At 39.3% G+C, this 13,703-nt stretch overlaps 1 protein-coding gene across 2 annotated transcripts in view; it reads left to right on the forward strand.

Annotated features, from left to right (window-relative positions):
- The window catches only part of LOC124612500 (E3 ubiquitin-protein ligase synoviolin-like), an 85,004-nt gene that overhangs the window by 44,974 nt on the left and 26,327 nt on the right, over nucleotides 1-13,703 (forward strand). For both annotated transcript variants that reach the window (XM_047140740.1, XM_047140741.1), the window contains exons 9-10: nucleotides 6,106-6,276; nucleotides 7,929-8,084. In XM_047140740.1, the coding sequence (XP_046996696.1) occupies nucleotides 6,106-6,276; nucleotides 7,929-8,084 (327 nt within the window). The remainder of the gene's footprint in view (nucleotides 1-6,105; nucleotides 6,277-7,928; nucleotides 8,085-13,703) is intronic.

A 13,703-nucleotide genomic window follows, 5' to 3' on the forward strand; every position in this document is an offset into this window, starting at 1 on the left:
AAACAGTCAGACACAGATGGAGGACTGATTTCATGTCATCATTCAGCGTACTGACACATAGTTTCACATGTAAATATAAGTCCTTTATGGGGGGGGGGGGAGGGGGGCTACTGTTACCCGAAAAGGTAGGAGTAAAGCGTTTTTTTTTGTTGTTTTTTTTTTTCCCCTCTGTCAAGGCACTGAGTACTGAGGTGTGGAATATTTTTCACTTAATCGTCCCACTCTCTCTCGAAGTGGTACTGTATTCACTGCTGATCCAATCTGTGAAAGATTCTTTGCCCTAGCACTAGTTTTTTTGTGTAGATGGGAGGTGTACCTTCACCAGCTCCCTTGATCCCATAGGCTGGAGTCATAGTGGCCCGACATCGATCCATTGCACCGACAACCAACATCAGCTGAAGACGACTGATCTTTTCAAAGCATTATGCCAGTAGGTGCATGGCCCCAGTGCAGCTGATTTCAATGCCTGAACCTACAGACTTTGGACAATGGTCAGTGGAACTGAAATCAGTTTCTTTTCTTCAATTGAATCGGCTGACGTTCCCACATGCAAAATGTGAATTGTACATATTGTTTAAGCTTATTACAAGAAAGAAGGAGTTTATCACATCCTGAGGATGAGACAGAGAATAACAGAGATATATCTTGGAATATATGGTGTGAAACCACTACTTTATTAAAAACTCCTGGCTGCAGCAGGGTACCCTCACCCTTCCCCTCCCCTCTTCCTTCCAAATCCTCCCCTCTTCCTTCCAAATCCTCCCCTCTTCCTTCCAAATTCTACCCTCTTCCTTCCAAATTCTCCCCTTTTCCTTCCAAATTCTACCCTCTTCCTTCCAAATTCTCCCCTTTTCCTTCCAAATTCACCCTTCTTCCTAGCCACTCCTCCCGTCTTCCTTCCAAATTCTCCCCTTTTCCTTCCAAATTCACCCTTCTTCCTAGCCACTCCTCCCGTCTTCCTTCCAAATGCTCCTCTCTTCTTACCCACTCCTCCCCACTCCCGCCCTCCTCCCGTACTCTTCCTTCCCACTCCCTTCCTCTCCCATCCCTTCCTTCCCACTCCCTTCCTCTCCCATCCCTCCTTTCTTCCTACCTCACCCCTTCCCTCCCCTCTTCCGTCTCCACCTTTCTACTTCCTTCTTCTTTCTCCGCCCTTTCTCTCCCTTATTCTTTCCCCATTCCTGTACTCTTACTTCCCCCACTCCTTCGCTCCAAAACCTTCAAACTTCCTTCCCCAACCTCTACTCTTCCCTCCCCATTCCTCCATTCATTGCATCCACATTGTCCTTGTTATACCTTCTATTCTTAAAAGTATTAATCACATTGTAAAGTGAGGCTGCAGACAACAAAGATTTAAGTTCTTATGGTGGGAGACACAGTATAGGGGAGGGTGGGGGGGGGGGGGGTAGTGGGAATTTCAGAAGTACCGAAACGGGTAGAAAGAACTATAAAATATTAACTGAATGTTATAAAGATACCAACCTAACAAATCAGGTAAATCTGAAACAAGTGACAGATAATCAAACAATGAAATGCCACCAATAAATGTGTTTTAAAAACTTGAGAAGTTAAGAGAGTAGAGAGAGGAGTAAATAAGACTGTGATAAAGTGGTGAGAAGTGTGAGGTGGAGGTTTAGAGTAGACAAAGATATACAGCAACAGAGAGAACAAAGTGAATGAAAAGTTAAGTTTAGCATACAATCAAATAAAAGATGTGTCTGTTGAAGGAATCACATAAAGTGAGTACGTAATTGTGGGCAGTGGTACACAGTATTGTTATACCACCACTCACTGTTGCCTTACATGCTCCACGTCCTCCAATACAACTTCCTAAAACTTTGTCTCTCCTTAGAAGGCTGCTTTGCCATCATGTTCGTGTTCTTATTGTAAGTGCCCTGTTAGCACCAGGCACTCCATCTCCGTTACTATAGGACCTACTTTCTTTGATGAAAAACAATTTCACAGGAAATTGTATGTCCACATCTTTGATCGCAGAATAATTTTTCCATTCAGATTGCTGTGTTGCTATCTTTTTCTGCTCAGGGATGCTCGCTTTGAGCAAGTAAATCGCTGAAGGCCACATTTTCTTCACCTCCCAGGTGAATTGAGAAAAATTATAGATGACTTCACTTAACTGTGTGTACTTCTTAAGACAAAGACATACTGGCAAACTGTTCTAATAAGGCCCTAATACACCAGATTCCACTTTTTGTTTCAAAGCAAAGTCTGACCATACAACTAAAGTTTTAAAATGTTTGAGCAACAACATTCCAACAGTAACCCAAATATCTCTACTTGATAGGTTACAGCATAAACTTGAAAATGGCTGCCCGTACAAAACTGTGCACTGTTGGAAAAAGACAAAAGGAAGGTATATTCTAATCCAGTGTGAAGATTATTGTCATTAAAATAATTTATTTTAGCTGTGTACCCTATTGCATCTAAAATATTGCTTATTTCAATAATTCGTTTTAATGTAGGTACTGTAGAATTCCTTGTCCATGATGTCATGTTCTAGAAGATTAAATAAAGTGGGTAAAAAGAAATAACAACATGAAAAGCTGAAAGAGAGAGGGGAAGATATATTAGAAGATCTATATTATATTTCGACCAAGTAGTCCCAGTAACCAAGCCCATTATAGGTCAGTAAAATAAACTTCCAAATCAGTGGTGTGCACAAGAACTGCCTGCATGGTTGCCTGTGAGCACTGTGAGCCATGAGGGCAATGCTGAGCAGCTGTGAGGGCATGTAGTGGGGGTAGCAGAGCTGTGAGATGTGGCTGGCCACTTGGGTATGCACACTGCATGGGAGGAGGTGAGATGGGGGGAGGGGGGGGCAACTGTGCTGCTGTGAGAGCGCTTCATGCACACAGCTGAGTATGGACAAGCTAACGTACATAGTGCAGGTGGAACACACACATGTCCGAGGTCATTTCATGCATATGCAGCGTCCGTGAACATGGCACTGATACACAGTCATATGTGGGACAACATGCGTGTGTGGGACGTAAGTGTAAAATGTGCTTACCCAAAGTTTGTGTATCCTGTGCCATGCAGCGGTTGGTCATGTATGGGTGAAACGCAGTTTCGAATCATTGTAACATGTTCTACTTTCATGGCCACAAGTAGTATACAGACATAAAGGATTAAGAATCGAAAACATTTGTATTGTAAATGTTTATTATATTTACACAGAAATGTGTAGTTCAGAGGAGGGGTACTACATACAAATAGGACATAGGCATTAATTTACATCACCCTGGATGTTTTTACAGTGATTTTGAACTAGCATCTTGATAGTTGGTGTGAAATTACTGGTCATTTGGTGCACTGCACCAATCAGATGAACATCAGTAAGATTACGCCTAAGCTTCAATTTTGTCACTTTCATTATGGAGAAAGCACTTTTGCACAGGTATGTTGCTCCAAAAAAATTACGCGCGTGAGCAGCTATTTTAAATAATAATGGAAACTGTTCATGTGGGAAATATTTGTAGAAGCTTTCCAAGGTTTCTGCAGTGTGAAACTTCTCCTTCAGCGATAGTGGAGAAAGCTAAAAAGTCAGTAATGGATCAGTTTTTAACATCTTGCACATCATTTTGAATGTGATAGAGTTCTGCTACTGCTCACACCCATTTCAACAGCCCATTGAATTGAGGTATAAGTGGAATGTAGTATCCAGGTGACTGTTGTAGCTACCTGATCACCATTGATGTAGGCTGCATGTATCACTCTATGATGCTGAGACAAAGGAGCAAAGTGAGCAGTCAAAACTCTTCTGAAAAAGATGAAGATCCAACCATCATCGGACAAGGTGGTGCTAAATGTGTTTTGGGACTGCCATGGTGTGGTGCTAACGGATTACACCGAAGTGACAAAAGTCATGGGATAGTGATATGCACAGATACAGATGGTGGTAGTATCACATACACAAGGCACAAAAGGGCAGTTTATTGACGGAGCTGTCATTTATACTCAGGTGATTCATGCAAGAAGGTTTCCAATATGATTATGGTTGCATGACAAGTGTTAATAGACTTTGTACAGAGAATAGTAGTTGGAGCTGGACACATGGGACATTCCATTTCAGAAATCATTAAGGAAGTCAATATTCCAAGATCCATAGTGTATAGGGTGTGCTGAGGATACCAAATTTCAGGCATTACCTCTCACCACAGACAACACAGTATCTTCTCACTACAGACAATACAGTGGCTGATGGCCTTCACTTAACAAGCAAGAACAATGATGTTTGTGTAGAGTTGTCAGTCCTAGCTGACAAGCAACACTGCATGAAATAACCACAGAAATCAATGTGGGATGATCGATGAATGTATCCGTTTGGACAGTGCAACAGAAGTTAGTGTTAATGGGCTATCGCAGCTGACAACCAACGCAAGTGCCTTTGCTAACAGTATAACATCACCTGCATCAACTCTCCTGGGCTCATCACCATTTCCGTTGGACGGTAGATGACTGGAAAACCCTGGCCTGGTGAAATGAGTCCCAGTTTGAGTGGATAAGAGCTGATGATACGGTTTGAGTGTGGTGCAAGCCGCATGAAGCCATGACCCAAGTTGTCAATAAGGCACTCTGCAAGCTGGTGGTGGCTCCATAATGGTGTTGGCTTTGTTTACATGGAATGGACTGGGTCCTCTGGTCCATCTAAACCAATCATTGACTGGAAATTATTATGTTCGGCTACTTGGAGACCATTTGTAGCCATTCATGGACTTCATGCACCATGTCACCGGCTACAACTGTTCGCATTTGGTTTGAAGAACATTCGAGACAGTTCAAGCAAATGATTTGGAAACCCAGGTCGCCCAACAAAAATCCCATTGAATATTTATGAGATGTAATCGAGGGTCAGTTCATGCACAACATCCTGTACCAGAACACTTTTCACAGTTATGGATGGCTATAGAAGCAGCACGCCTCAGTATTTCTGCAGGAGACTTCCACCAGCTTGTTGAGTCCATCCTATGTCAAGTTGCTGCACTTTTCCAGGCAAAAGGAAGTCCGACGTGATATTAGGAGGTATACCATGACTTTTGTCACCTCAGTGTATGTTTGTAAGGGAGAAACCATCACAGGAGCATACTGCTGAAACCTCCTGATGAGATTAAGGGAGGTTGTCAGGACAGTGCATCCTGGGAATATTTACTGAACAGCCAAAATGCAGACTTCAATAAACACAGACTCCACAAAGTTATCATTTGTTTGAAAAAGCCTACTGCATTGAAGAGTGAATTTGTAGAGGATTCACACCATCATACAGTTATATGGTGACAACTTGAATTTTTTGAGGTGATAATTAAAACTTTGTGACTACCCCTCATATACTAAATTACTCTGTCAAAAAGAACATCTGTATCAGTACGAAAATCACAGAAAAGGGGAAGATGGAGGCTGTTCACCTTTATCAAGGAAGGCATAGACAGACCAGTTGATCATGATGATAATGATGGTTACTGCTGTAATAAATCCTGTAAGCTGGCTGTTCCCTTAAATCACTCCCAGAGAATTCATAACAATTAGTTGTAGCACCTGACAAGATAGTGTCTGTTATTATGGTAATAAAATAGCTTATTTGGTTTCAAGGCTTGATGAATTTCAGAATGGATTATCACACTTTCCGTGTTTTTGACATTCATTATAAACAAAGTGAGCTATATCTGTTAGTGTGCCTCTGCTAGCTCCTGATGAGTGTGAAGTGTCAGTGTCTGTTCTGCTACAGCAGTTGTTGATCTCAATTTGCCTCCTGTCAAATAAAAATAAATTGATAAGAGTTCCATGACTAGTTGCAGTTGCTAAAAATACAAGTAACTACATTATTCACAAATTTTTATTCTGGTTTTGCTTCTGTTGTCTCTTCAGTAAAGCTTATGGTATCATTGCTAAGACCACAAAATAAATTTTATACCCCCCAGTTAATTAGGCACCATTCTTGCTAAAATATATCTAGCTGTCTTTACTGGCAAGCGGAAAGGATTTTCTGGTTGTTGTATCACAAAATACTCTCATATTGTAAATATATTGTTGTATAACCACTGAATTATCTGCCACAAAGTCTCAAAATGCCTGTTTCTTGCACATTTGCAGGTGGCCTAAACATACCTCCATTTGTTGGTCCACTTCCATTCTGGCAAATGTTTCAACCACATGTACAAGCTCAACCACAGCCACAGCCACAACCACCTCAACAGAGGCCAGACCAGCCATCCACAGCAGCAACACAGCAAGCAGCAGCAGCAGGCACTTCTGCACCATCAGGTAACACTCATAGGTCTACATATGCAGTTTATTATTATTTATTTTTGTCATTTGGTATACATCAAAATGTCCACAAAAATATATTCTGTGTTTTTCTTGGAAAAATTTGGTGCATTCAGGAAATTTACCATCAGTGTCAGTATAGTACTTTGGTTCTGACCTTGTTAGTTGCCGATAGCTTCATCCAGTTGTTAAAGGTCACTAGTACTTACTCCCAACTTAAAAACCTTGTGCTGGGCAGGACTTGAACATGGGCCTTATCTTTTGTAGTGTATGCTCTTTCTGACTGAGCTATTTGGCAGCTCATTAACTGCCCTCACAGCTTTACTTCTCCTTTCGAAACTCTACATAAGTTCTCCCTGCGAATTTAGTGGGACTAAATACCATGGGGGAATGGCATAGCCACACCTAAGGGAATTGTTACCAGACAGAATCATTTAAGTTCCTCCATGGCACACGTTTTATTCTGCCAGGAAGTTTAATGACTGTGCATACATTTCTGCAGACTGAAAGGTTCACTGTGGAAACAATCCCCTAGGTTATGGCTAAGTCATTTCTCCCTGATATTGTTTCATTTCAGTAGTGCTAGTTCTGCTATGAATGTAGGAGAAGTGCTGTGAAGTTTGGGAAGTAGGAGACAGGTACTGTCACATGCAAGGCTGTGAAAGCAGGTTGTGAGGTGTAACTCAATAGCTCAGATGCTACGAGTAGTGCCTGCGTAAGAAGTGGTTCCAAGTCCCAGTCCATCGCACAGTTCTAATACACCGTTAAGTTTCAAAACAGTGCACACTCCACTGCAGAGTGAAAGATTCATTCTGGAAGTCACTATCAGACAAAGAAAACTTCAGACTATCAATATGGAGTTGATGTGTACTTCCAAAAGGTTACAAAAATTGATCAGCACACTAGCTGTAAAATCTTATCTGTTATCATTTTCTGATTACAACGAAAATGAAACCAATACACATTCACTGTCAGCAATGTGAGAGGCTTCTGATGATCAACAAATAATTGGTGAAATGGCCAAGACATTTTTGTGAAAGTTTAATAAAGTTTGATAGATGGACAAGTTATTGTCAGCCAGTTTGCAACTTAAGAAACAAGAAATTTGATCAAGAACTTTTGATGGGAAAAATAATCTCAAATTCCATTGGGACTTAACCTATTCCTCAGATACTTTCTTGCTTCAACTGGAGAAGATCCATTTATTGTCAGCATTTTGGGGTATGCAGGAGTAGTGGTTTTCCCCCCCTCTTCAGGGGTAGTAAAAGGATACTAGTCTCTTGGTATTCATTATTCTTGAAGAACCACATAGGAAAATGTTTTAAGATGCATAATGCTAGTAAAATAAATTCTGAAAACATTACTTTTTGTATGAAAAGGGTTTCTTTGGTTACTTTCTGATATACTTCAAAATACTTAGGTTTGCCCCATATAATTCTGAACCTCCACCTCATGGAGAAATGAATTGTCAAATAAAATCACCAGAATGAATCTTCAAGCTGCAGCAGAGACTTTAAAATAGAATTAAAACAAAGATGTTCCGTGGGCAGTTATTTTATTTTAAGAACAGTCAAGCCCCTTTGTGATACTTCCTTTTGTAGGTTAGCCAGAATCTGTCAATCTAATACATATGCATGCTTTCTTGGAAGGAGCTGCTGCTGGTGGATTGGCGGATGGCACTGCCAGTCAGCAACAAGCCTCAGGATCTGCAGCTGGAGGAGTAGCTGCAGGAGCAACATCTGTGGGAGGAACTGGGACAGGAGGAATGCCTTTTATTTGCCCACCATTCCCTTTCATGCCCTTTAGTAAGTAATTCTGCTGATGCAAACTAATAAATTGACCATATTGCTGAGAAAACCAGAATGATTACAAATTATTGTATAATTTCAGAGGGTTAGGTTTCCACTAAGATTAAGTATAAATAAATAAATAAATAATGTTGCCACATGTGAAAAGAGTGGATGGGAAGGAGTGGAAGATTGAGTATAAATAAATAATGTCGCCACAACTGAAAAGAGCGGATGGGAAGGAGTGGAAAGGGGGGAGGGAGAGTTGAAAAGATTCAAAATTTGCACTTAATTGCTTGTTTTATTCTGCAGGTCACTGAGACACTGTTGTGGCTTCTTGATTATCTTGTGGCATTGTTCTTATGCTTCAGTGCTTATGAAGAGGCAGTGTTATAGTTTTATTAATGTTTAGGTTAAAGATAAAATCATACGGTGCAAAACATGAGATGGAATAATGATAATATTCAGTTGTATAGATTGCTACTTCTCACATAAAGAAAGCATTGAGCAGCTAACAGGCACATTGAAAGAAGACTTTTAGCCAATCATATACATCATTCTTCTTTCATTCTGCCTTTCTGCCACCAATCGTGTCCTCTATGTGGTGGGTAGCAATCTGTCCTGTTTTATATTGTTGTTAGATGAAAGCTAAGGAAGTCACATTCCTTTTGCAGTAATATTATCAAGTTGCTACAAACTGTTACTTGGCAGATAATGTGTCATTCATCAAGTAAAAGGGCATTTTTAGGAATCAAATTTAATTACAAAACATGTGACAGAAAATGTGAAAGTTATTTATGGAATCTATAGAAATCAGTCTGGGGATGCAATCAACAGTTGCAATTTCCAACAATTACTGTGAGAAATGTTCTATGGGTTTGCTTTCAGTACATTCCATACTATTTGAAGCTGGCACAAAAACTCTACAGTAATAGTTCTCTAAAGCTGTAGGTGTTCTATCACAATTTTATGGCAACTGATTTCTAGCATTGATTAAAGCTCTTTATTCCCCTCATCTGCATTGTAGTTTCATTACCATCACCAACAGTTCCTATAATAAAAGTTCTGGAGTATTATTTCAAGAGTGAGTATCTGTTGCAGTTGTAAAACAATTTTTTCCATACTGTTATTCGTGTGCATAAAAATGTTGAGGAATTCAACAACATTGTGAAAAGGATAGTTGTTACTCAACATATAAGAGAGATACTGTGTTGCAGTTAGGCACAGCAAAAAGACTTTCAGAAAGTGTGCTTTCCACGAACAAGGTCTTCATCGGGAACACACACACACACACACACACGCACACACACACACACACACACGACCACAGTCTCTGGCTGCTGAGGCCCAGCCAGAGATGGTTGTAATTGTATGTGTATGTGAGTGTGTGTGTGTGTGTGTGTGTGTGTGTGTGTGTGTGTGTGTGTGTGTTTTTCTGATGAAGGCCTTGTTGGCCGAAAGCTCATTTTCTGAGAGTCATTTGTGTTGTGCGTATCTGTGACTCAGCATCTCTGTTATATGGTGAGTAGCAACTATCCTTTTCGTAATATTGTTACATTCCACCCCAGATTTTCCATTGTTTGTTGAGGAATTCATCTGTCCTTTTCCACTGTGTCTCTGCTTACTAGTATAGACTCATCATCAAATTATCTGTTTTACTTGTACACGATGTTATTGTTTGTATCTTCCCAGATTTAAGTTTTCCGTGTTTTCCCAAATTCCGCTAAAGTTGATTGTTGAAATGATTCCTTTGTAACGGTTGCAGCCAATTTCCTTCCCCATCTGTGTCAAGTTGAGTTTGTGCTCACCTTGGTGTTCACGGGATGTGAAACTCAGTATTTTTTTTCCATCCATTCTTGATTGACTGCTAAATTTTCCACTTTGGATACAGTGTTCTGGGTATCTTAATGTTACATTATGACTGTTATTGATATGTTCTAATTGTTATTTCAAGATCTCAGTATTCATTTTGTCATATTACTGTCTATTAGACATGTGAGTTAAGTGTTGTCAACTACAGTCCTCTCATGTTCACTTTAATTGCCCATACCTTTTTTTATTTTGTTTCTGAAACCTAAAATGTTACTTCTATTAAGACTAATTGAAATATTGCCCAGTTCTTACCTTCAAGAGGCAAAACACACAGTATTGCTTGTAGAAATATAAAACAGAACATAGGACTCATAGAGTTCAGAACAATGTTTCTTCGTTGGTGAAAGGGGGAGGGAGCTGCAGAACTTGTAATCATAGCCTTTCATGTAACTATCACAAAACTAAAGGGGTCATACATCAGTATCACACAAACAGATGTGTCCTTCTTAACTTAGGATCTCATTTATTTCTCCCTCCACTCCTCTCTACATGCATACTTCACAAGCCAGCATATAGTGTGTGGTATAGGGTAACCTGTACATGTGCTAGTTACAGTCCATGCAGGATACATTGGCCGATGTACAATGACCAATTTTCACCTGAAACCTAGGAGAAGTTCATTTCTTTGTTCGGAAGGGTACCCCAATGGCATTTGCCACGTTTTGGCAGGTTGGTGATGACAGAATCAATCTTTCTCAAACGATTTTACGGGAACTATCCGGTTAAAGAAAAATCATTTTTGTGTTACCTATAGCTTTATATGTCAGGTTCATGATGATGTGGTTATCATTTCCTTAATGGTTGTAGTTAATGTGATGTTTACATGGAAGTAAGATACAATGTGAAATTCGAAAAAGTTTGCAGTGAAAAAAAGGGTTTGTGGTGATTTTGCATGTATTACGTAATATGTTGCTGTGTTTGAACTTTAGGTAAGCTACAGAATTTTTCTTTAGACTTGGTTGGAGGTCTCTCTGTGTCACTACTGACCTTAGTTTTCCTCAGTTTCTCCTTTAATAAACCTGGTGAGGTGACCTATTTCCTTTCATGTTTCACTCACAAATACTGTAAGGGGCAAAGGACTGTCTATTTGCCTTTGTAGGAGCCTTAATTTCACATATCTTTGTCATCCTTATGTGAAATGTATGCTGGCAATAGCAGAATCTTCTGCAGACATCTCCAAATGCCAGTTCTCAGTGTTCCTCAAAGGAACATCACCTTCCCTCCAGGGATTCCCATTTCAGTTCCTGAGCATCTTCATAACACTTGCATGTTGTTCGAACCCACCGGTAACAAATCTAGCAGCCAATCTCTGAATTATTTTGATATCTTCCTTTAATATGATCTAGTGTGGATCCCAAACACTCAAGCAATACTCAAGAATAGGTCACACTAGCATCCTGTATGTGGTCTCCTTTACAGATGACTCACATTTTCCCAAAATTCTCCCAATAAACCAAAGTTGACCATTTGCCTTCCCTACCACAATTCTCTCACATGCTCATTCCATTTTGCATTGCTTTGCACCATTATGCCCAGGTTTAAATGACATGACCGTGTCAAGCAGCACACTACTAATGTTGTATCTGAGCATTATGGGTTTGTTTTTCCTACTAATCCGCGTTAACTTACATTTTTCTATATTTAGAAAAATCAACTAGAAATTTTGTCTAAGCCATCTTGTATCCTCCTACATTCACTCAACTTCGACACATTCCTGCACACCACAGCAGTGTCAGCAGACAGCTGCAGATGCTGCCCACCGTGCCCACCAGAGCATTTGAGTATATAGAAAATAATAGAAGCCATTCACATATCTGGGAACCTATTCGATATGCTCATACCTTTGTTAACAGTTTACACTGGGGCACTGTGTCAAATGCTTCCTGGAAATCTAGAAATGTGGCACCTGCCCATGGCTCTTCATCCATAGTTAGCAGTATGTCATGTGAGAAAAGAACAAGCTGATTTTGGCCCAAGGGATGTTTTCTAAAACTGCTGATTCATGGATATAAGCTTCTCAGTCTCTAGAAAATGTATTACATTCAAATTGAAAATATATTCAAGGATTATGCAGCAAACCAATGTTAAGGATATTAATTTATAATTTTGCAGGTCTTTTCTTTAACTCTTCATTTACAATGGGAGTCACCTGCACTTTTTTCCAGTTACTTGGGACTTTGCACCAGGGCAAAGATTCACAATAGATGCAAGCTATGTAATGGGGCAATGCCATAGAATTCTCTTTGTAAAACTGAATTGGGATTCCATCTGGACCTGGCAACTTAATTGTTTTCAACTCATTCAGTTGTTTCTGTACTGCTGAGATGCTTATTACTATGACAACCATACAGGAGTGTGTTTGATTGTCAAACGATGATATGTTTGTATGATTCTCCTGTCTGAACAATTTCTTAAATGTGAAATTTAAAACTTCAGCTTTCCATTTTGCTATCTTCAACTGCCAGACCAGACTGATTGAGTGAAAGGATGAAAGCCATAGCCCAGCTTACTGATTTTACTTAGGGCTAGAATTTTCTCGAACAGATCTTTCGATAATGTATGTTGGTGAGTTATTATATTCATCACACACAGATTTTTTCAGAGACTCACAAATCTCTGTTAACCTATGTGGTGTCATTTGCGCATTTTCTTTTGAACTAAGAGTGTCACAACCTTTGCTTCCTCAGCATTTTCCAGATTTCGATGTTAAACCAAGGTGGTTCTTTTCCATCCTTAATCCATTTTTTAGGCACATAGTTCTCCACACCATGAATTATAATCTGGACCCTATACCAGTGTATCCCAACTATTTTCTCTTTTCTCCCAGAAAAGGGTGCTGTGTATATGAAGTCGCATTTATAATAGTGATACTGGGAACTGCATGTCCTGGATGTACATACTGCTCAGACTAAGTCACATTGTGACTTTAGCAATTTTTTAAATTGAATTTACATTTCATACAAGTTACACTGCATTTACCACCTCTAAATGAAGAGAAAGCTAATAACCATAGTTTCATTTGTGTTACTAACCAAAAGTGTATTCTGATAAGAATTTAAAAATAAAAGATGCCATACTTCAATTCTTCTTTGGCAACTGAATCAGCACTTGCCAGTGCTGCTTCTAAATAATCTGATGAATATTTTTGTTCATTATGTTCCTAGTGACCCATTGTTTCACATCATGGTACTTTTTATTAATCACTCAAGACAGCCTTGTTCTTTTAAAAATGTCTTCTCATTTTTTTATATTTCAATAGGATTAGCAATTCTTTGAAAGAAAACTAAAAGATGTAATATAAACTTGCAGTTAATATTTTCTTTAGTAGCACATTGTAGATATTAATAACAAAAAAACATTACTTATACACCTGGAAAGAAAGAAAACTGTAAAATAAATTGACAGGAGTGGTGTACCTTTTTGAAATAAATGTTGCATTTCCAGTAAATAAGGGAAAGTTTCAGAGGATTTAAGAATTGCCCATAAAAACCAGTCAGTATTGGATCAGATGAAAGAGAATGCTCAGGGTTGAGAGGAACCTGCAGTGAGATACGAGCAATAGATTAATTCTTGATAATCTGAAAATTAGAAGTGGTAGCTTCAACAGTCCATAATGCATAAATCTTGGGAGGGAAGTACTATGGGAGTAGATGTGCAGATAATAAAGTGGTAAAGAAAAAAGAAAAGTAAAAACTAGCTGAGATGTGAAGGTCAGGAGGAAGGAAAACAACAGAAACTGAAAAAGAAACATTCAAGAGCCAAGAG

This window comes from Schistocerca americana, chromosome 4 (genome assembly GCF_021461395.2).
Source record: "Schistocerca americana isolate TAMUIC-IGC-003095 chromosome 4, iqSchAmer2.1, whole genome shotgun sequence".
NCBI classification, from domain to species: domain Eukaryota; kingdom Metazoa; phylum Arthropoda; class Insecta; order Orthoptera; family Acrididae; genus Schistocerca; species Schistocerca americana.